This window comes from Rhodnius prolixus, unplaced genomic scaffold (assembly GCF_049639745.1).
Source record: "Rhodnius prolixus isolate KJV_2025 unplaced genomic scaffold, Rpr scaffold_10, whole genome shotgun sequence".
Taxonomy (NCBI): domain Eukaryota; kingdom Metazoa; phylum Arthropoda; class Insecta; order Hemiptera; family Reduviidae; genus Rhodnius; species Rhodnius prolixus.
In genome coordinates this window covers 22,679,500-22,703,088 of record NW_027411615.1, presented here as the reverse complement: position 1 = coordinate 22,703,088, position 23,589 = coordinate 22,679,500, and the positions used below count along the sequence as shown (strand labels likewise).

The 23,589-nt window shown below is 29.7% G+C and overlaps 3 protein-coding genes across 12 annotated transcripts in view; all 3 read right to left on the bottom strand.

The window, feature by feature from the left end:
* Positions 1–3,776: 3,776 nt before the first annotated feature.
* On the bottom strand, positions 3,777–5,652 carry LOC141456688 (uncharacterized). Of its 2 annotated transcripts, XM_074132876.1 has the most exons (3): positions 5,568–5,652; positions 5,277–5,413; positions 3,777–3,965 (listed from the first exon to the last, which is right to left on the bottom strand). In XM_074132876.1, the coding sequence occupies exons 1-3, from the start codon at positions 5,602–5,604 to the stop codon at positions 3,789–3,791; spliced, it is 351 nt and encodes a 116-aa protein (XP_073988977.1). In that variant the 5' UTR covers positions 5,605–5,652; the 3' UTR covers positions 3,777–3,788. The 2 variants fall into 2 exon arrangements, with proteins under 2 accessions (XP_073988977.1, XP_073988976.1); XM_074132875.1 differs by having other exon boundaries at positions 5,277–5,645.
* A 3,489-nt stretch (positions 5,653–9,141) lies between these two features.
* Positions 9,142–11,984, bottom strand: LOC141456687 (uncharacterized). The gene is made up of 4 exons (XM_074132874.1): positions 11,377–11,984; positions 11,102–11,303; positions 10,157–10,225; positions 9,142–9,425 (listed from the first exon to the last, which is right to left on the bottom strand). The coding sequence occupies exons 1-4, from the start codon at positions 11,674–11,676 to the stop codon at positions 9,223–9,225; spliced, it is 774 nt and encodes a 257-aa protein (XP_073988975.1). The 5' UTR covers positions 11,677–11,984; the 3' UTR covers positions 9,142–9,222.
* Positions 11,985–14,679: 2,695 nt separating this feature from the next.
* The window catches only part of crp (transcription factor cropped), a 150,616-nt gene continuing 141,706 nt past the window's right edge, over positions 14,680–23,589 (bottom strand). For all 9 annotated transcript variants that reach the window (XM_074133527.1, XM_074133523.1, XM_074133521.1 and 6 more), the window contains one exon: positions 14,680–22,934. In XM_074133527.1, the coding sequence (XP_073989628.1) occupies positions 22,634–22,934 (301 nt within the window). In that variant the 3' untranslated portion in view covers positions 14,680–22,633. The remainder of the gene's footprint in view (positions 22,935–23,589) is intronic.

The window sequence follows — 23,589 nt, the reverse complement described above, 5'->3', positions numbered from 1 at the left end:
TTGGCATCGAATCAAAATATAAAATTCTAACATTCCACGGCCCTCCATTGTTTAATAATGCTGAGTGCCCACATAGATCCACAGACAAATTTGAGTGACCCACAGACAAGTTACGTGCATCTGTGGAACATTTTTTCAACAGGCTACAGGAGATCTTTTTCCGTAACACATACACCAGATAGGGTTAAGACGAAAAAAACGGTATTCTACAAAAGTAATTTTGGACCTAACTAAAATCCAACCATAAACATCCATTAGTTCAATCACATAAAATGGTCTGAATATGGAGGAGGATTCGCGAAGTTCTGGACTAGTCTAAGAAAAGTTGGATATCATCTACGTTTTGGTATTGATGTTGCCCTTTAATTGGAACCTAAAAACCCCATACAATTCTTGAGGCATCAACCCCATGCTAAGAAAGCGTGAAAATGTGAAATATAATGTATAAAATTTAATAATATCTCACGCTGTATGTTGTGATCCCAAAGTTCACCAGAACAGATACTCGAGTCCAGCCTGTAAGTTCAACAAAATGTTATCTATGTTCCACTTGACAGTACAACTGATTGGAGAAATAAGTACCATCAGATTCGGACCGCTTTTTGATGACAGATACTTGTTCCAATTCGACAAAGTGAGCAACTGTCAAATCCGTGCCTTCGATAGGTTTTTGAATTTGAATTTAACATATTTTATTTTTGAAAAGATGGTTAAGTGAAATGCAAGTGACGCCCCACTTTGAATTATTGTAAGGTTTTTTACAGGATTATTCCTTCAAGATTCCCACAATTTATTGTTTTTAAATTGTATTCTAAACTTGTTACAGGCTTTAATAAATTTTTATTTCAGTTTTTAACAGAATCTATACGAGGTACAGAGTACAAGATCTTAATTCTGATAAAACACCCTGAAATGTATTTGATGAATTTTGTAAGGCACCAAGGTATTCTGTACTACCTTTAACACTATTAAGAGACAAATGTTAACACTATTAAGGCACATCAACATCTGAAATCATCAGATTAAGTAACTTTTTTCTGTAATGAATCTCAATTTGATATTCTTTTTCATAATATATTAGAAATCAAATTCGTATTCTGTAAACAAAATATTAAAAATTATATGATTTACTTTTTACTAATACTTACAAGTGTTTCGTTGTTTATTGATACGTTAAAATCAGATACCTACATACATAAATAAAGCATCGCAAGACTCTTGAAGACTATTTATTGTTGAATTTGAATTTGAAAATGTTTATTTACAATTTAAAACTTTTTATACAAATATATATAAAAGGAGGTTTCAGGCTGCATGCCTATATCCTCTCCACAACATATCAACATTTACATTGGGTACAAGTCCAACTTAATGCTAAGGCAAAAAATTTAAAAAAAACCTTACTACATAAGATTAATTAAAGCAAGATATGCTTTAGCCTTTTGTGTTTGTATTTTCTATAATTAAGAGAACTTAAGTTATGGTCCATAATACTTTTTATATGCGGGTAGGGACTATGTGTACAGGAAGTTACAAAGTTTTCCGTAGCGTTGTAGATAAATGTGGACACGCTGGCAACATCAAGTGCTGCATGCATGTAATCTATGGGTGTCCACCGGGGATATGACCCAACTAACCTTAAGCATTTGTTTTGGACTCTTTGTAACTTCCCGTAATTGGTGCAACAAGTATTGGACCACACAGGGGCTGCATATAGTAGTACGGAGCGGATATAGAGATAGTAGATAAGTTTTTTATTAAGAAAATCTAAGTTAGAGTTGCGGTTCAAAAGAGGAAAGAGACTGCACATAATTCCTACCGCTTTATCGCACACTGAGTTTATGTGTTTGGTGAAAGTTAATTTGGAGTCTAACACCAACCCGAGGTATTTAACTTCCTTGCTCCACGGAAGGGAGTCGCCGTTAATTTGGACAAATCTATTCACAGCCGGTCTGCGGCGTGTAAACAAAATAATTTGTGTCTTGGCATGGTTTGGCCTTATTTTCCATTTTGCAAAGTATTTGAAACATTTTTCAAGGGCTATCGATAATTGTCTGGCTATTGTGTCAACTCTGAAGGAAGAAATAAAGAAGGCAGTATCATCAGCAAACAGGGAGCAACTGGATTTGAGTTTCAGCTTGGTGACGTCATTAATAAAAATGTTGAAAAGTGTAGGCCCCAGGACTGAGCCTTGGGGAACACCAGCTTTAATTAACCTCACACCTGAAACTGTGGTACCGAGTGCAACGCTGAATTTTCTTTTAGTTAAATAGCTTTGAACAAAGTAAATTAAATATCTCGGAAAGCCATTCTCAATTAATTTATAGATAAGGCCATTGTGCCAAACACAATCAAAGGCTTTTTCCACATCAATCAAAGCCATCCCCGTATGCTTGTTTAGATTAAAGTTGTGCTCTACCAAGTCTGTTACTCTGGCTAACTGGGCAGTAGTCGAATGCCTTGGACGGAAACCAAACTGGCAGGATGATAATAGGCTATTACTGTCAATGAATGAAGTGAGTCTTCTTAAAATAATTTTCTCAGTCAGCTTACTAAGACAAGGAAGTAAGGAGATTGGCCGATAACTGCTTGTTAAAGAGGGGTCTTTACCAGGTTTAGCAATGACAATAATTTTTGCCATTTTCCATATATCTGGAAAGTAGCCGAACATAATAATGTGATTAATTATTTTAGTAAGGTGGATTAGACACTTTTTGGAAATGTTTTTCATAATTTTGGAATTTATTCCGTCTATGCCGGGGGCTTTGCTATTTTTTAATCTTCTTATTTCTCTTCCTAATTCTTTTGGTGTTGTTAAGATACATTCATCAGGTTTTAGATGTGGAGTGAAATAATTTTTAGCGACTGAGATTACTTTACGGGTAAAGGTAGGAACACCTAAGCTAGAATTCATAATGTGCACTTTCTCAAAGAAATCTGCTAGTGTGTCGGCCTTGTGTTGAGGACTGTATGCATAATTATTAGGAATAAGAGTCTGGTTAATATTGTGTAGATTGTTATTTAATGAAAGTGGAGGGATGACAGTAGATTTGGTGCGCATGGCTTTGATAAGTTTGTACAGCTTAGGGTCGTGAGGAGAGAGTTTAGAGAGCATTTTGTTCCATGAAGAATTTCTATGAATAAATAAAATCTGGGAATTATACTTTATGAGCTTGTTTAGTAAGTTCTTCATCCAGGGAAGACGATGTTTAGAGAAGGCCTTCTTGACAAGGTTCTTTACTTTTATTAGGAACAAGATGGATAGTGGCAACTGCTGCGATTTGTTTGTTACAGTACATGTAGGGATGGATTTGTTAGCTGCGTCTATTATTACTTGTTGAAGTGTTCCAACTAGTTGGTCAATGTCTTTGCAATTAGATATAGGGGGATTAATCGATAGCTGTTCATCAAGTAACGACCTAAAATTCCTCCAGTCAGCGTCCCTATAGTTAAACACCTGTCTGGGCTGGTGCAGACTCATTTTTCCACCTAGATTGAGAATAACTGGATTGTGATCAGAAGAAAGGGCACAATGGGTGTGAGATTCTATAAGATATGGAAAATTCTTGATTAATGCTAGATCAAGGACACTCGGCCGTGCATTAGGACGATCCGGATAGAAGGTAGGTTTGTCTGGTGTTACAATCGCAAAATTGTATTTGAATGATAATTTATTGTAAACTGTAGACTAATAATGTACTTCAGCAGATCATGCTATTTCAAGCAGCTTACATTATGTATTGCATTTCAGCGGAAGAAAATAATTAAAAAAAAAATTGAAAAATAATTCATTTATTTTTAATTTTCAATCCTCCACCAGATAATCTGGATATGATGTTAAGTAAATTTCCAAAGGAATCATTGTTGCTGTTATCCTTTTTAATAATATCAAGATTTGCGGATATCTCAGTAAATATTTTATCTATTTCGTAATCTAATTTTGTTTCATCAAACTGAGGATTTTTCTAAAAAAAAAAAATTATATATATATGTGAAAGTGATCAATTTTACTTGTGTAACTAAAATCCTTAAATAATGCTCTAAAAAGAGGATTCATTCCCCAATTTACACCTCACATTAAGAGCCAAAGAGAAGTTCTTACAAACTCAGCTTTCTTTGCGCAACCTCCACATTAAAACCGTTAAATTAGGAAAGAGGATGACGGAATAAGCCTTCTAAAAAAAGGTGTATTTGGAGCGCCAAATCAACCTACTTCATAAGCAGAAAGAAAGTTACTATTTTGGCCATGAGCCATTGCAATCGGCGGAAGGATCAAAACAAGATGAATACTACTAGGGAACCGCTTTGTATTAAATAAGGCCAAGAGCGAAACTTCTAAACATCTCTTATGGAAATGCTCTTAAGTGAATCCTTAAGTTTGGCGCCTTGGAGCAGAGCATAGAGCCTTGCGTTGGTGGTACAGTGCATATAGATGCTTTCCCAAAAGAATGCTTACAGTTACGGTTCTTGAATAAATAATTATGATTCCCGTTTTTAAATTAATAGACTCCAAATCTCCCACGCGGAGGTCCCGGGTTCGAATCCAGCTGCTGGATTCCTTAGATTTTCTCTTCCTAGGAGCTTCTTACAGCCACTGTCCGGTGATGGACAGTGTTATCTGTAATGAGAGAACATTGGCAGGACTGAAAAAAGCTCCGGGCGCCAATAGCCTTAGATGTTGACACGCCTTAAATCATTTAAAAAAATAATAATAGATAATCACTTAATTAAAGTAAGCGTAATTTTCATGAGCATTTTTGTTGTTCTGTACACAATAAAATTATAAAATTTAATTTTAACTACTATCTTGTTATTTTAGGATTGCATTTATTTTTATAAAATACAAAAAAACTTTCGTAGAGGTAATCTTCTATTCTTGTGTCTAAACTCTAAAATGATTACTTATTTCCAGAGTAACCATTTTTAGATTTGATTACAAATTAAATCAGTAGGAAAACGTTAACCAGTCCACTATGCATTTGTCGATTTTGATTTGATAGACTCTTTCCAAGTGAATCCATTTGTAATTTGTTTTCGTGCGGTATATATTGTTTTTATTCTTAATTCTGTTGCTGGGATTAAATAGCATATGTATTATATATATTCAGTAGCGTAAAAGTTTAGGAAAACGTTTAATAATTACAAAGTTTAGCTTAAAACCATGTTTTAACTATTAAATCAATTTTAAATCTGTATATTGCATTGCATTAGTAAATAAAATATCAAGATCTTTAAGTACTTAAACTATTTATAACCTTCAATTAAATAAATCATACCTTTAATAAAAGTGTTTCACGACAAAACAGATTGTCGCTTGGAAGTAACTCTAAATCCTGTGCGTCCATTTTAGGTCTTATTTGTTCATTTTCATGGAGCAGTCCGATTCTATAGGCCATTCTTAAAGGAAGACTATCTAACAAATAAATCAATGATTCTATTAGACTTGGACCAAAAAAAACTGAACTTGAAATGGATGTGAAATTACTATTTTCAAATTCTTGAACATATTGGCCACAGTTCGTACAACGCCCTTGTACATATTTATAATCACTCATTGAATTGCTTACCATTTTTCTCTATTAATTTCATATAATTTAGTAACATAACAACTATGATTTAAATTTAAACATTTCTATGGTACTAGTAACTCTAAATAAATATAATATCATAATAACATACTGTACTGTAAATGAGTACACTTGCGCGTGACTAAAATTCTGTCATCCTATTTTGTTGCGAAACTTACTTTGAAAAAAAATTAGAACAATACTCTTAATAATTGTGTAAATTTTTTATTTTGAATTCCACTTGGAATATCCCTTTGAAAACCCGAAACTCCAAAAAAGTGGTTAAGACAATACACGTACTAAACACGATAATTGCAGTAAGTTCAAATTTGATATTTCTCTTTGGTGCTGTCCGAGGATGCCACAAAAAGATTTTTGTCAAAAGTGGTCAATCTGAAGTACCTCACTTTACTGAATAAATTTTTCAGTTTTTAAAAATTTATTGGTTACTCCAATCATCGTCCTTGAACTTAGTTTCTTAATTATGAATAGATCTACAACTGAAACAATGTTCCACGAAAATTCGTTTACAGGTACTTCTGGGGTAGAGGGATAGACAGGCTTTCCTCTGATGTTCTATTACTGTTTATTGTTTTGCCATCTGGGCCGACAGTTGTAGTAGTAACAGTTTTTGTTATAATTGGCAAGAGTTTTAGATTCATTCCAAGAAGGCTTAATATGTAGCTAAGTAAACTTGTAAGAAAGACCATTTCCTTTATTGGCGCCCGGAGCTTTTTTCAATGCACTGCCGGTCTCTGGACAGTGTTGGTCTCGTTACAGACAACATTGTCCATCACTGGAGTGTGAGCTGTAAGAAGCTCCTAGGAAGTGAAAATCTAGGGTGGGCTAGGACTGGATTCGAGCTGGAATCTCTGCATAGGATCAAATACGCTAACCGCATAGCTAATCCCTTCCCATTATTACTCCTTAACAAAAACTTACAGTTTTAAAAGTTAAGTATAAGGGTTGATTAAACGCCAAAAGGTACACAAATCAGCTAGTACCCAACATTTCATTCATGCTTAGTTCATATAATTTAAGTAATTTTGCTGCATTAACTTTTCCTTCACATTTTTTAGAATTTATTAGATGTCACAGACCCTTATGCTGGCCATATTTATCTACAAAATATTTGTTCAAGTAGCACTGTAGATTGACTTTAATATCTATTAATCTATAATAATCAATCTATTAATTACAGGTTAAAAAATTCAAAAACTTTTTGAAAAAATGCTTACATCAACATACATCAATGATTTTGTTTATTTTATTTATTTATTTTATTTATTTATTTTATTTTATTTATTTTTTTAGATCGTCTTTTTAAGTTCATTCTTCGATTAAAGTAATTGTTATTTTATGTAGTAGCCAAACGTTTATAATTAAAGGTAATAATTATCTGGCTTTATCGCAAATAATATGGTTTTCTTCAATTACATTCTCAAACTAGGTGTTCTTCCCACAATGTTGTATATATGTAATATAAAATAAATAAAATAAACATATTTTTTAGGACAGCTAATTATTCCAGTATTTTACTATAAGTAAAATTAGGGGGTCTAAATTAAATTACAATTGAGAAATGAATCATTATTGTTGAATAATCTACTTGTTATTAACTGTGTGTTATTTGTGCTCACGAATATTTCGGTAAAACGAATTCAACACTGAAATATTCTTTCAAATCCGTGATTCAAATTTAAACAGTAGCCGACTCTAACTTTGTCTTTTTCTACTTTTGCATATATATATATGTGACATCTCAGAATAAAGGGCAAATTAAAGCTAAATCCGAAGAATAATTCGGAATAGAGTTAAAATAAAGTACCTATTTAAAAACGGATATAATATACATTTTATCATAATTATAACAAAATAATATTATGAATGAACTGGCCAGCATAAGGGTCTGTGACATCTAATAAATTCTAAAAAATGTGAAGGAAAAGTTAATGCAGCAAAATTACTTAAATTATATGAACTAAGCATGAATGAAATGTTGGGTACTAGCTGATTTGTGTACCTTTTGGCGTTTAATCAACCCTTATACTTAACTTTTAAAACTGTAAGTTTTTGTTAAGGAGATTTTTGTACCTTTTGGATAGATTTTCATTTTTGTCTATTTTGCAAAGTTACATATCTGCTTTACAGATTTGTTTAAAATTTGGAATAAGCAATTCTATCATTATAACCTGAAAAGGTGTTAAGTCGGAACTGTAACTACCACTGGAGAGATCTTTATAAAGAATGATTATAGTTGCCATCCTCAATAACAATTTTTTTGAGAAAGCGTTTTGAATAAAATAGGAAGGTATTTGTACGTAACTAGCAAAATTAAACTGCGATTTCAGTACTTCCTTTTAAGAGGAGTAAGAAAAACAAACTGCGAATACAGTACTTCTCCCAAAAAGGCAAAGAGGCAAAGATTTTGAATCGAACGACAATTCATTGATGTAAATCGGTTCACCCATTGATAATTTTAACAGTTGCAAGACTTCCTCTTAGTAGGTGTAAGAGCATGATGGCACTTCACTGCCACGTAGAGGACCTTTAATCACTTCTTCGTGCTAAATTTTATCAAAATCGGACTAAGCGTTATGGAAATATTGGTAATAATAGTTTTAGAAAGGGCATTACTTGGGTGGGGCAAACTCCCCTCCTTATGAGGCGTAGCGTCGAGACTTTTAAAATGCAAATCTGTACAAAATTTCGATTCGAATGACACTTTTTTCATGAAAATCAGTTCACGTGTCGATAATTTGAAACGATTGCTATACTTCCCCTTAACAAGTGTAAGATTAGATCGTCGCTTTAATGTTATGTAGGGGAGCCCTAACCCTATCATCCTACCAAATTTTATCAAAATCGGGCCAAGATTTACAGAGTAATTAGTAATAATAATTTTGGAGGGGGCCTTACATAAAGGGGGCTAGCTCCTCTCCCATTCGATGTACAGAGTCGAGACCCCCAAAAGGCACATCTACATAAAATTCCGAATCGAATGACACCTCATTCATGAAAATCGGTTCACGCGTTTAGGCGCTACGCAGTTTACAAAAAAGGTAACAACAACAACAACAACAACAACAACAACAACAACAACAAGAAGAACAAGAACAACAATTTTTGAAAATGCCGTTTTTGCACATTTTCGGCAACTTTTTTCTCAAAATCTTTCAGATCTAGGTTGTTGCAAAAAAATTACAGTTATAAAGGAGGATTTGCCCTATAATTTAAAGAAAATTTGGGAATTTTATCTTTTATAGAAAAAGAGAAAAAAATTGTCAAAGTTGGGTGTTTTTCAACGTTACGCTTTTTCCTGCAGTTTTTGATGATCAACCCTTATACAACTGTCCTACCGGACAGTTTTAATACCTGCATCAATATTAAATCCTAAAAACAAGATATTATGACTGAGAAATCATCCATCTGTTTGAATTGATCTTTCCTTTTTCTGTTTTAATATGTTTCTGAATTAGTAGTCTGAAGATGAGCTCTAAGAAGTTCCAAACGTTTCAGACACAAGACTAAAAAGAAGTTCAAACTGAATAGGCTTTTTTAATAAACAACCAAGCTTTAACGAACTTTTATTATATTTTGTTTATTCCACTTACCTAAAATAAATCAACTTACAAAAAATATTTTTTTAAGTACTTCATTTGGCAAATTTAAATGTAAAAGGTAAAATTGGCCAATACTGCGGTTTATGATGATCACAATTCCAATTAAATGTTAACTGAATGGCTGTTTCCATACCGTGGATCATCGGCGCGGATTTTCCGTATAAATTATTCATCTGTTGACTCCTACATTTATTTACAGTTGCTTCATTTGGAATCCTACATTCCTCGACACCATCTGTAAATGGAGAATATTATAAAATGTGTTTACTGCATAAGAGAGGAGTACAGCCATGACAAATTCAGCGTCAAGTTTCTTGAACACAGAATTTATTTTTTTTTAAAAAAACTGTAAAAAAAAAATAATTTTACGAGGCACTTCTTTTAGCAGACCACTAAATTTAACATGGTACTTCTTCTTTTAACAGGCCACTAAATTTAACATGGCACTTAAAAGTTTTCTTCAAATTCAGAATTTTACTTACATATGAATTCCTACTTGAGACCATATATTTCATTTAAATGACTCTCTAGAAGGAACTTTAACCAGTCTTAAGAAGCACTTTCAAGGGAAAATGTTTTTTAAATAAAAGTTATAGATTTTAGACATTTGCAATGAGCATATAAATTTTTAACGAAATTTAAAAACCTGAAAAGCTGAAAAATCGACTTCAGTAGAGTAACATTTTTTATAATATTAATCAATTTTTTGCAGTCCCCAGGACTTATGCTATCATTTATAGTACATTAGTCAAAAAACTTGAAGAACAGAGAACAAAAGAACAAGATTTTTAACAAGTTCAGGTTTCAGGGCCCCTTCGGATTGCAATTACTACTTCCAATGATTGTTGCTAACAATGTAATTGACGTTTAATACAATCAAATAATTGTATATTAACCTATAATTAACACTGAAAACTAGAATTGCAAAACATAAAATAGTCACATTCCTAAGCAACTCTTACTAACCTCTTTCAGATACTTCGACTTTTTCTTCCGCCTCTTTTCTAAGCCTTCGCAAACGTTCTTTCTCTGCTTCTGTAAAGGGGAATAAGACCTCTTAATAAAGTTAAGGTAAATAAAAATTATAATTGTATTTAGAAGTGATTTGGGTCTGCAATACTGAAAATAATCTACGATTCCAGTATTCAAAGCACGTTTCTCTTCTTCATTTTGTTCGAATTTTCTTTCTTTAAAGCATGAATTATTAAGTTTTTACATTTTTCACTATTTCTTGACAATGTCTACTGACACATTAAATTAGAAAGTGGAAGTCAAAATCTTTAAAAAATAGTCATCCAGAATCTGACATTAGCTGGAAAACCCTCAGCCGGCAAAATTGAGGAAAAGAACTAAAGTTTAAACGTTTAGTCTCATAAATCAACTACTTTTATCACAGGAATGCTTTTAACGAAATGCATTTCAATTCTGGCGAATAATAACAACTTCTTTCAAAACGAATCGACAATTTTTAGGACAATAATTAGACATGAAACCTTACAATATTTCATTATCTGATATTTTTGGCAATTGCAGTAGCACTATACTTAATTTTTTAAAGAATGTCTGCTTTTAATCGAATTAGTAATAAAAGAAATATTAGCATTCAGAGGAAATCAAAACAATAGTTAATGGTTAATATCTCTTAAATTCCTGGTTTGCTAAAGCCTGGTTCGGCTGGCCCCTTCTATGGAGGTACATCACTATCTAACAACTTTTCAAGGATTTCACTTCTAACTTTTCCTTTGCAATGAAAGGTTACAATTTTTGGCTATTGAAACGAATTAGCCAATTCTGGTATCCAATATTTTTGATCAATAGGCTTCCAATAAAGTATTTAGCTATGTATAAGCAGAATCACTACTAACAATTGACTCATTACCTCAGAAGCAGTTAAAGTAGCATCTAACTCACCTAAACCTGCTCTGTGTCTCATATTTATTTCCATAAACTGAATCATCTCTTCTGAGACCTCAAAATTATCGGAACTATCATCTTCAAAAGAGGTAGAATGAGTGTGACAAAGAGAAGAAGCAGAATCACCAACTGAATCCAATGTAATGCAATTCAAGTCTCGAATACATTCCTGGACCTCATTTAAACAAGAATCATGCTCCTAAAATATAATTACCCGTAATTTTCTTGATAAAAAATACTTTTCAATTATTATATTAAGAGAATTTACTTACAATTCGTTTCTTTTTCTTCCTATCTTTGGTTCTAAGGGTTTTATTTCTGCTAGAACTAGGTAACGTTTGTACTTCTTTTGATGCATTCCAAAAATTTAAATAATTATTTCTCCACTGAAATGCACTGTAGTAATTATTCCAGAAACAATTCCCACTCATTTCCGAAAATACTAACTGAATCTTATCCAACGAAAAAGATGTAAATTTCTTTGTTAAATTTTTACAAATTTTCCTTTTCTTCCACTTTCTTTTGGATTTATGTTTTTTTTTCTGAGTTTTACAACTGCTTAAAGCTTTCATTACTGGTTTAAGGATTTTTACATTTCAAGTCATAGTAAATGAAAAACCTGATGTTTTAGTTTCCCAAATAGTGTACCTTCAAAAGCGCAGGAAAAAAGAGAGTTCCAGTACTTCTTGCTTTCACTTTGTTATATTCAATTATAAATTCTTTTCTTTTTCACTTTATTTATTTTTATGTGAAACCTCTAAACTAAATTGTGAGCCCTTTAAAAGTTACAACGAGAAAACCTTTAAGCAAATTTAATGTAAGGTTAAGGTTAGGGACTACAGAGGTAAATAAGTTTATCAACTAACTCATGCAATCTCAACTATCGATGTTTATGTAGAGACCGCAAATACTAGGCGTTTTATGCCATTTTAATGAATATTTTATTGCTATTTTCTTAATTAATAAACACAAAAGATTATTAGATCTTTGAAAAAAATATAAACCTGGCCAGAATACATAAAGAATAAAAAATATTGTTTTGATGAAATTGCTATAAGAAATCACTCTCCAGGTCAATAGTTTGACTTATTCTTTAAAAATATGGAATACTCGTCTAATATTACTGCAAAGATTGACATTTCTGCTTTATACAATTAATTACTAAGCCAGAGGTGAAATGTACACACAGAGTACCCAGAATTTGAAGTTACGATTGGAAAAATTAATGAATTCTCGTCCAGATTTTCCAAAAATTTAGATTTCTGCTATGTACATTTAATTACTAAGACATAGGTGAATTGGACAAGCAGAGAAGCCTAAATTTGGAATTACCATTGCAAAATTAATGGCGAAATGAGTAATTCTCTTTTAGTTTTGAACAAAGGAATGAGATTTCTGCTTTAGTGTGTTAATAACTTAGCTAGAGGTGGAATGTAAGTACAGGGTAGCCCGAATTTGATGTAACGATTCCACAATTAATGGAAAACAAGGAATTCCTGCCTTGTTTGTTAGAAAATATTGAGAGTTCTGCATGAATGTATTAATATAACTAAGTCAAAAGAGGATTGTACAGACAGGGTGGCCCAAATTTGGAATTTACATTGCATAATTAATTGCAAAATAAGTAATTCTGGTCTAAATTGACAGGAATGATTAAGATTTCTGCTTTATAGTATTAATAACTAAGCCACAGTTGATTGTGCAAACAGGGTATCCTGAATTCAAAGTCTAGAAAGGTTTTTTTTTTATTTGAGGAAAAGGTGCTAAATTATGCATAGAAACTCTTTCTGTCCAACTCCCTTAAAAATATTTAAAAAAAGAAAAATTTACTTTTACAAAACATTATCTATTAAATTATTAAGCACTAATAATAACATAAAAAAATCAGGGAAGACTTCTATAAATGATTGATAGTTGTTCATATTAAAAGCAAATTAATTAAATAAAAGATTGGACAACTGCTCGTGACAGTATCATTTAAAGAGTGGTTTTCTATTATTCAGTTCACTCTATTTTATTAAAAATACTAAAAAAGTAAATGAAGTAATTATTAACATGACTTTGTCGTTTTTGAACTATTTATTTGCATTAAAAGTTATAATGTACAGAATTTAACGCAGTTTATACATTTTCTTTTTTAGTGTTCATAATATTATGGTATTTAAAATGCTTAATTAACATGTACATTAGAAAAAAAATATATTTAAAATTCAATTCTATTCAATGCAATAATCTTAAATCTGCTAGAGCTCAAGCAAGGCCGACTATCGAAAGTGCATTGTTATGTTATCTTGCGGCGATTACTTAAACTACATTAGTTTTATTAAACGTTACTAGATAGCGTAGTGCATCAATTTTTTGAAATTTAAACCATTTCCAATTCGCTTAATTTATCGGTTTAGAATTCGTTAGTTAGCAGCACTACTTGGGCAAAATATCGTATAGCGCAGTTTCATTTTTTTTAATGATAATTTAAAAAATATTTTAAAACGGGGCGTTAACTGGTAACTTAATAGCTAGCTGTACAGTTATTTTGAGTACACTTTAATTTTAATGACGGTTTTGAATTCTAATTGGTTGGTTTTGGATTTGAATTGATAGTTTAGAATTTTAATTAGTATTACCTCTACACTCTCCACAAAAATAAAATTAACAGGACATGATCATGTCGTACGACAAAGAAGATTGACTTAATTCAATAATTTCAATATTTATCTATATGTGTAAAGATCTTAGTGGAATAAATATATCAAGTTAATAAAAAATATAAATTAAAAATTAAATTCATTAAATCCATTATTCATTAATTCAAAATTAATTAATTATTCAAGTGATATCTTAATCTGCTCGAGCTCCCAAAATGATTCATTTCTTTCATAATCCCAAAATCAATATTTTTTTGAACAATTCAGCTCAATGAAGGAGCTGATGATATCAAGTAATGATAATGTTTGCATGAATAACAACGCACCTATGTCAAAGTTCTCACCAGCATTGTTTAGTGTTTGTTAGTTAGCAGAGCTGAATGAAAAATGAATAAGGGCGACTTCATATTACACAGAACGTAAATACAACTGTACAAATCCCTTTATTACTCTTTTTAAAAAGTTTTTTCGTATTAGCATAAACATGAAAATGGGTGAAAGTCCTGGGAAGATTATTTCTAAACCTGTAGTCTCAAAAAAATCGCGAAGTAAATGTTCTTGTTTACCATATAAGTAATATTTTCTTGAAATTCTGGTTTACAAAAACAAATTTCTGAAGTTCCACAATACATTTTTGTTTTCTTCGAAAAAAATTCATATTCTGGAAGAAGTTATAAGCAATAGGTCCAAAAATTATATTTTGAGTTCACCAGTTCATTTCATTGCTAGGAATATTGAAATGTTGGATGGAAGAAAACTTGCCTTGCTTCTTGAATCCTGATTATCTTTCAAGGAACCAATAAAATGTGTTTCTAAATAATATTAAAACGACCCATTTATTATAATCTTCTATATTTGGTTTACATAAATTAAAAAAACAAAAAACAAAAACTGATTATCTCAGTCGTATTCTTCTTTTTCTTCATCAACTTCTTTTTAATTTTTTTTTTTACTTATTTGTGTAATCATTTTAATCTGAAAGAGATGCCAGAAATGAAAAAAGGATTTATCAGGCTTTCAATAAGGCAGTTTGAGATAGATTGTAATTTGTGATATTTTAAAATGTATTATTTTGAAAACAGCTTTTAAATAAAAAAAAAAAAAAAATACAATGCCTCTGACCACCTAGTAAAATTTCACATGGAAAATAATAACCTGCTAGGCCTATATATATATATTTATATGTTAAAAGTTTCTTCTTTTTCTTTAACTTTTATTTATTTACATAAATTAATATGTCACTCGTACATGGAAGAGACGACTTACACTTTTTTAAATAAATCTAAATTCTTATTCTTAAATATTTGTACAGTTTATTTTTATTTTTCGTTTTCATTTTTGCCTTTTTAATTTTTTTTTCTTTTTTTTTTTTTGTAAGAGAGTACAGAGCAGCGAGATACATATAAAAGTACATACGCATTGATGTAGCTTGGCTAATTACAGTTTTTCTTCTAGATTTTTTGAATTAATAATTATGATATTAGTGCTTTCCATTTTAACGAGTGCTTTGGTTTTGTGATTTTTTTTTGGATTTATAAAAACAAATTAATTAATCGATAAATGATAAATACTTTAATATTAGCTGTTTGATGGTGTTGTTACCATTAACACACTCCAATACACTGAAGCCACGTAGAATTCAAAATTTACAATTTTTTGTAAATAAAAAAGTACGCACATTGTTTGAGATTAACCTTCCCACTTTTTTTGCAACATAAATTGAAAAACAGTTTTTTTAACTGTTGCCTTTTTAAACAAAGAACTAATTAATTATGAAGGCAGTGGTGAAAAAAAAAAATAATTTAAATATATGTAGCATTATTTCCAAGAGATATAGTTCTAAAATTTCTTCAGTTAAGCAACTATGTGGACAGTATTATGGGGTGTTAAATAAATAATACTAATATCTATAAAATGAGTACAAATCCGGTAAGATCTGGTAAGGATCTGGTTCACTGGTAGATTTGTACTTGTAACAATAAGCTATTCGGGCCCTAAACTAAAAATATATATCTCTAAATATTTCTAGATAACGCTATAATAAATAACCACAACTTAACCATTAGGAAATATGAAAAAGTTTCGAAAAATTTTAATTCAATTACTTATTCTGCGCTACTTATGCCATATTAATTAAACGTATTTAATTGCGGTTGGGTCATCTGGTTTAAAGTCATAACTTTAAATAAAAGTTACGATTATATTTTAGTTAGTTTGCAATGAGTTCAGTTTTGAGAGTGCAATGACTAAATGCATCTTCTCAAATCATATTTTTTTGAATTTGAAAAAAATTGTTTGCTTAACTACGTTTTTCAATTGTAAAATTAAGAAACCTACTACACGCGTAAAAAAAAAGGAAGAGTTTAATTTAACGATGAAGGGCCAACATCCAAGTTGGTAATGAATTTAAAAGAAGGAACAATGGACTAAGTATAGCTCAAATGATGGATTAAAAATGAATCAGTATTACAAGTTTTGGTAGAGTACATGTTTAACTAAAATTAAATGAATTTTATTTGTACACCTTTCTGATTCAAGAATCCACACATTGCCAAGATCCATCTACAGGCCGAATTTATGCGTACTATTTTTATATACATAAAAACCCCATCTATCGCAGCAAATAGAAAATTAACTTCCTGTAAAAAATTAAATGAAAGCATCAAAAAGGCCAACAAAAAAGAATCACCAAAAAAAAAAGTAACATAATAGATAAAATAATCTTTATTCTGTTTGAGAAGAATATTTTATTATTGCCATCTTTGTCTATAATAAATATTTTCATTATTATTTTTTTTTTAAATTGAGATGGGAATGTTAAGCCAAGCTGCACCAATACCCTATTTAAATGACATTCAGATTTGTATTTTTTAAATGAGTAATTTGAGCAATATTTTATAGTTTTCCAATTTTTTTTAACTATTTTTAAATGTAATTTATATAATACATTCGATTAAGATTATGAATGCATAAAAAAAAAATTAATTTTCGGTTCATACTTGTTTTAATCAAACTTATTTTCTCTATTTTCATGTTTAAAGGAGAAACAAAAAGAAATACTCGATGCCCCATTGTAAACATTAAGAAAAGAAAAAAACAAAACACAAAAATAGAATCTTAAACGTTAGCAGTGAGTTAAAAAAAAAAAGTTCACTAAATGAGTCAATGTAACGCACCAATATGCAAATATACAGGAATAATTCAGTTTATATTAATGAATATATGCATATGCGTTAATATTATTAATAATATACATATATATTATATTATTAATAATATATATACATAAAACAAAAATGAAATGACGTGAAAGGTTTAAGTAGTTATAAAATATTTACAAAAAAAAAACTATATGTGATTTTATAATATCCTGTTTTCATAGAAAATAGTCTAATTATACATATATTTAAAAAAAAAGAAAAGCAATTAAGTGAAATCATAAATGATTTTAATTTTTTTTTATTTAATTGATGAGAAGTGCTTAAATACAAAATCTAAACTTAGTTTACTACAGCATTATTTCTACTTAAAAACCAAGAAAAAAAAAAGTGATATGAAATGCAAAATATCTTATAATTTAAATCCTTATTTGATGAAAAGTTTTTATCTCTCTTTTTTTTTCATTTTTTTAAATATTTTTTACTTTTTATAATTTTTTTTTTTTTTTTAATTGAAAAGGAACTTTGAATTTACAAACATCCTTGGCTGCCCCAACTGTCACAGAGTGAAGCTTTAATATTTACAGCGAATCTCCATTTGAAACAGATCTTTTGCAGCAGCGAAAGTTTTTTTAATTTTTTTTAATAAAAAAAAAAATATTTAAGTAAAGTTTAACAAACCAAAAAAAAAAGCTATATGTAAAGTTTAATACCAGTGGAAAAAATAAGTTCTGCCAGATTTTGTCCTTTTCTGGATAAGTAGTTATTTTAAACATCAAAAATACAAACATAATTTAATGAATTTATTTTGTAAATCGCTTGACCGCTGTTGGACGTTTTAATTGGTATTGTTTATTTAACCTCTTACATATATTATACATTTTTATATTTTTATTTTCAATGTGTTAGCAAACATTTTGGCAAATCAGTTCAGTACTCAAAGAACCAAGTAAGTATATTTAAGGTAGAGAACGAATCTCTAAACGAATCCATTGAAGAGGAGCGTGAGGATGGAATTCATTTTTTCTTTAAATCGTATTAGCTTTATTATTATTATTATTTTTTTTCTATTAATGCGCAACGGATTTGATTGAAGTAATGATTATTCGGACTAAATCATTCACATGAGAATAAACCGAAGAATAACTTGAAACAAAAGAGATTCGATTTATTATGTCTACATGAAATATAATCGAAATAAAGGGATGATTTAAGATAGAGTGTGACAGAAGCTTTGGAAACTAACTTTTCTAAAAATCCTGTTGAATCATCTCTAGAGGTATAAGAAATCTTAGTTTTAAGTAAATTAAGTACTAAAATGGACCTCTAACCTAAGAGAATGCGCAAAATAATATTTTTTAAAAGTCACTAAAGAGTATTTTATTAAATTTATAATGAAATCTAAAAAACAAATCAATGTTAGATGTAGTTTTAATTTAGCTTTGCTATAAATAAATAAGTTATGTCCCTTCTAAAAGTTAATGTGGATTTAACATAAAGAAATACTGTTCGCTAGGAATCCTATATTATTTTATACAATTCGATTGTCACCAGCAAGAAGCAAATGCGTGCAATATTATAAACAAATGTACAAATAATTGAATTCTGGAGGAAAAAGAACATTAAAATTTAAATAAACTAGTGGTATAAGTGAATCTAAAAAAAAGTTTATCTTAAGAATTATGTTTGCGAAAGAAGATTTATTATACTAGTTTTGAAAATCTGTAATTCATGAATTACAATAATCGACATTTAGATTATTGCCCTAGAATACAATTATATTAGGTCTTTAAAAGATTTTTGGTTTACATGACTTAAGTAATTAGCTTTAAAATAAATTTATAAAGTACTGATCAAACAGTTTTGTTGATATCCACAAAAATCGTTTAAATCAGACAACTTTAAAGTTTGGCTTTAATATGCGAACGCCACTTAAAGAGCCATCTATTTTTTTCATTTTATGTCCCATAGCAGTCAAGTAAGTTACATTCAAAAATTATCATAAGTATTTCTGATGAGTATAAAATTTATACACTTACAAAACAAAACGAAAAAACAAAAAAAATTAACACTAGTTCAACGCATAAGGTTTATTATTATTTTCATTTTTTTTTTACAATGCTTTAAAAGAAGAAAAAGAGCTTTATTCACAATTCTAAAATATTTTTAAGGCTGTTGAAAACATTTTCATAAAACATAAAATTGAAAACTATCCTGAAATAAAATTTAGTTTCATTGACTTTCAACTTTGCAATATGTAGATGTTAAATTGAAAACTATTTATATTTACACTTATAATTTAATAAAGAATTGGTTTTACGTTTTGTTTTTGAAAGAAAAAAGAATAAAAACACTAGAAACCACGGCATTTGTATCATTTACAAAAAAAGGTCTTAGAAAGGTAGTGTGTGCCCTAACTATGAACTAGCACAATCTCAACTAATATATTCGCTTCACTTTTTTTTTTAAAACAATTATTTATTCAAAAGCTAAACTACCACACTACAGATTTTTTTCTTAGTTGTACGTATACATATCCACATTAAGCTAGGGTGTCGCTCACACTTCTTTTCAATCACGCCTATTAAAAGAATAAATATAAATTTCGCCTTATTTTTTTCAATATAAAACTAAAAAATGTAAAAATAGTGACTCTCCTTTCAACATTTGAATACAAATATTTCCATGTGGACAAGAAAACGTAATTTAAAAAAGATAATCTAAACCTAAATTTTTACGTCTATTAAACACAAAACTCAGAAAGAAAATTTAGGCTTATCAATGCTACAGATTTAGCAAAATATTAAAATTCTAGCAATATGATATTTGCTAACCTGCAAATATTTTCAGAAATTGCTTACAAAACAGAAAGTTTCTATAATTTCTTCTTGTCTAATAAAGCAATATTAACGATCAAAAAAATAAGAACAAATGAAGTAAAACAAGTTGAGAATTAGCATCACAGCTAGGGGTTCGATGAATATGTTTAAAGGATGAATTTGTAAAACATTTTAAAATGTTTTGAAAATACATTATCACTTTAATCAAGTACATGTGCCCAAATAGCAAATTATAACAGTTTTTTTTTTTTTTGGAAGGCAAGTATTGAGATTTAGTTCTTAAATAAGCAAAAGTAATCCTTTTTTACTTGAAAAGGATTTCTTTCGGAGCGATTTTTTTTACAGGGGACGCTGCATTGGGTCTCTCTCTCAAACTGCCAACAATCACATGAGCTTGGATAGATCTTTATCAAAAAACAGATACGAGAGCATGGAGCAGAAGTTGTAAAATCAAAATGGCCATATACATTTCTCGTCAACCGCAGATGTTACTGCATAAAACCCAAAAATCTTTCAAATAAACACTAACAATAATGATAGCGTTAATAATTACAGTACTTGAGAAGGCAATAAATAATATAATTGTAAATTTTAATCCAAATTTTGAATCACAGAAGGTGAGTTTTATTAGAACAATACTGTTTTAAATCTTCTCGCGGTATTTCTATAGTATACTGACGGTTTGCTTTAAATTCCATTCAAATATTATTCTTTAAGGTGGATATAGCATTGATTAGGAAATTTTCTCACAGAGGGTGAGAGTAAGGCTAAATCTGTAAAGATGGTGTTTAACTGTCAATAATAATGCAAAACTACGTTTTCTTCCTTTCAGTAAAACCATAAATCTTTTCTTTAATTCTAAATATTGGGGGGAAAAAAATGTAAAGCATACAATCAAAACGGAGATGGAATTTTTTCTAAAATAAAATCAAAAATTAAAAAGAAAATAATGAAAGAAAAAGAAGCTTTAAACTTTACAATAATTATTTTGAAAAGCAAAAAAAAATATCGATCTAATATAAACGGAACCATCACTTTATCTTTTTATTTAAAATTGTTCACAAATATAAAGCCCTTCACAAAATTAACTTAAAATATAAAACAATGTAAATATATATAAGCACAAAGAAGTCTTTATGTAACAGTCTGATCTCATGTAACAAAAAAAAAGACAAAAAAAAAATTAAATTATAAGAAATAAAATTAATTAATCACATACATACATACAAAATACATTATTCACAACATTCATGCACAAAACACATGCGCAGAGGTCCGGTGCGGTGGTAGCTCTGTATTTACCGCATTTCTTTAAGCAATAATATAACTAAATAGGATAGTGACCGATTTCTAAGATATATTATATGCTCGTTTAACTTGTCCTTGCCTGCGCTTCAATATTTTCTTCATTAATTTTTTTACTTTAAATTATTTTTTTTTTAACTTACAGAAATTAAAAAAAAAAAAAAAAAAATTATCCTATAAAAAGACCGCTGGTTTTTTTTTTCCGCGCCGGGTCCACCGTCCAGGCTCAGCGCGCATTCCGCACTCAGCGTAGTCAGACGAACCTAGTAGTACAATCAAAACGCGTATTTAAATAACGCTAGCGACACGATTCGTTACAAGGTATCAGTCCACTACACCTTTGCGGCCCCCTCTCCTATTTTTTGTTTATTCTTTTCTTTTTTTTAAAAAAACATTTTACTACATAAAACAATTTATCCTCTTTTATTATAAAACTGTAGAACAAGAAAGAAACAATTATCGTTTCATTTTTGCCTCAACCATAAATTTTATTAGAAAGCAAAAAATACCCATTAAAAAAAGTAATGGGTAATTTTAAGAAATGAATTTTTTTAATAATAAATTTATTAACAAATTATCCCCTACTTTCCATTCACTTTATTTTGTTTTTATTAATTATTGGAGTATAAAGTGCAAAAAAAAAAAAAATTGCCTAACTTGATTGAATACTTTCATGTTCAAATATGAACATTTTGGGTAATAAATAAATGAAAGAAAACCGTGTATAATTTAGTATGAATTGTACATCTACAGAAGTTAAACTTCCTATTGTAAACATATTTCATTTTACATTTGTAATTACAATTTACTAGTTATTTAATCATAAATGATTTTTAATTTTGTTTAAAAAAAAGTTTATTTAAGACTTTTCGTTATAAAAGGCAACTATTTCTCTTTATTATTATTTTTTTTTTATTTTAAAGAAAGGTGCCCTTACTTATAAATTCTTACACTGTAATATTTTTTTTTTATTTTAATATTTACTAAATTCTTTTAAATCTTCTTATTAACAAGTATCAACTAAGAGAACATATCTAAAACTGAAAATCATAATTCCACTTATTCTTTTTAAATGTTTAATTTATATTATAAAAAGAAATATTAAGAAACAAATTGAAATAAATAAAAAATGGGAGAAAGAGTAAGTAATTTCCTAATAGATAGATGTCCACTAATAATTCTGATTTATGGGAGCAATTTTTTTAAATCAGAATAATTCCCTCTCCTCTAAAAGGAGGTAGGTATGGAGATGTACATATAAATAGTAAGAAAACCAAAAGTATACAAAACTTAATGTAACTTGCTTTGGTGATTGCTCCACATAAATACAAGAATGGTGAGGATTACTTCTGCGATACCTATTTAAATATATATATATATTTATAGATACATATATGTATTAATATATACACATAAATATAAATATATATACATTTTTGAGACATTATAATTAATCTTATTATAATATAATAATAAAATGTTGGAGCTTTTTCTAATTTCGTCAAATAAAATAAAAAAAAAAGCTCATAAATAAGAGAGAGAGAATCCATGGTGTGTAATTGTCGTATTTGTGTGAGGCAATCACGTATGTTGTTTAACTACAATAACTCCAGGCCTTTGCTGTTGTTGATGAAATTGTAGATATTGATTCATTTTCACTTTGATCAGATGTTGTTTATCTGGTGAGGTGTGCTTCGTCAGTGCTAATGGTGCTTCTTGTGGTAGGCTAACTTCGTCAGAGGTGGCACCATTTTCACCATTCGTAGTACCACCTGCCCCCGCCGCTTCGCTACTATCACTGAATAGATTATCACCTTCTAAGTGACGTATTGCCTCGACTATTGTTTCCAGGTTTTGACGAGAAGTGGATGCAAGATATACTCTGGAAAAATAAATAAATTAATTAATTAAATGCACACAAACACATTCAGTTTTACAGTTAAATTTCTACAGTAACAAGTAAGTCCAATTTTATTAATTTTTCTGAGCAACAGTTTGAAAATTCAACTTAGTCACTATATTCACCGTTGCTATGGAGATACATTTTTATTTTTATTTATTGTGTTCGCGCTCTTGTTTGCACATTTACCAATATTGTTTATGAGGGCTTGAAAAAAAAACATCATATTGGTTACTCAAAGCTACTGTTGGTTTCCAATGCCTCCTTTATTTACCAATATATTACTGGAAAAAAACCAGACCTATCTTTTTCAACATTCAATTAGGGAATAGTTGCTCTGCAGCCTCTTTTACTTCTCTCTTCTCCATGACAGCCACGAGGTAACAGTGACTCTCTTCCACTAATTTCTTCTTCGTATAGAGAGAGACATTAAGACTGAAAAAAGTCTGTCGTTTTTCTCCTGGCAATTTAGAATCGGTTAATTTATTTATCTTGCTCCTAGTTCGTGAGGCTCTCAGAGATTGGATCTCGAGAGAAAATGAAAAGTACTGGGTAATGCTTTCTGGGGGTCAAACGCAGCTAGAGTTATTACCCTTGCTGGGTAAACAAAGAACCAAAGTGACTCTAGGTTTGGGCA

What these genes read in the sequence shown, in the direction of transcription:
- LOC141456687 (XM_074132874.1), bottom strand. Translation starts at nt 11,676, where the DNA reads ATGAAAGCTTTAAGCAGTTGTAAAACTCAGAAAAAAAAACATAAATCC. An exon ending in GAGACACAGAGCAGGTTTAG is followed by an intron (nt 10,226 to 11,101) that starts GTGAGTTAGATG and finishes TCCCCTTTACAG; the next exon opens with AAGCAGAGAAAGAACGTTTG. An exon ending in AGTCGAAGTATCTGAAAGAG is followed by an intron (nt 9,426 to 10,156) that starts GTTAGTAAGAGT and finishes CTCCATTTACAG; the next exon opens with ATGGTGTCGAGGAATGTAGG.
- LOC141456688 (XM_074132875.1), bottom strand. Translation starts at nt 5,570, where the DNA reads ATGGTAAGCAATTCAATGAGTGATTATAAATATGTACAAGGGCGTTGT. An exon ending in GTGAAACACTTTTATTAAAG is followed by an intron (nt 3,966 to 5,276) that starts GTATGATTTATT and finishes TTTTTTTTTTAG; the next exon opens with AAAAATCCTCAGTTTGATGA.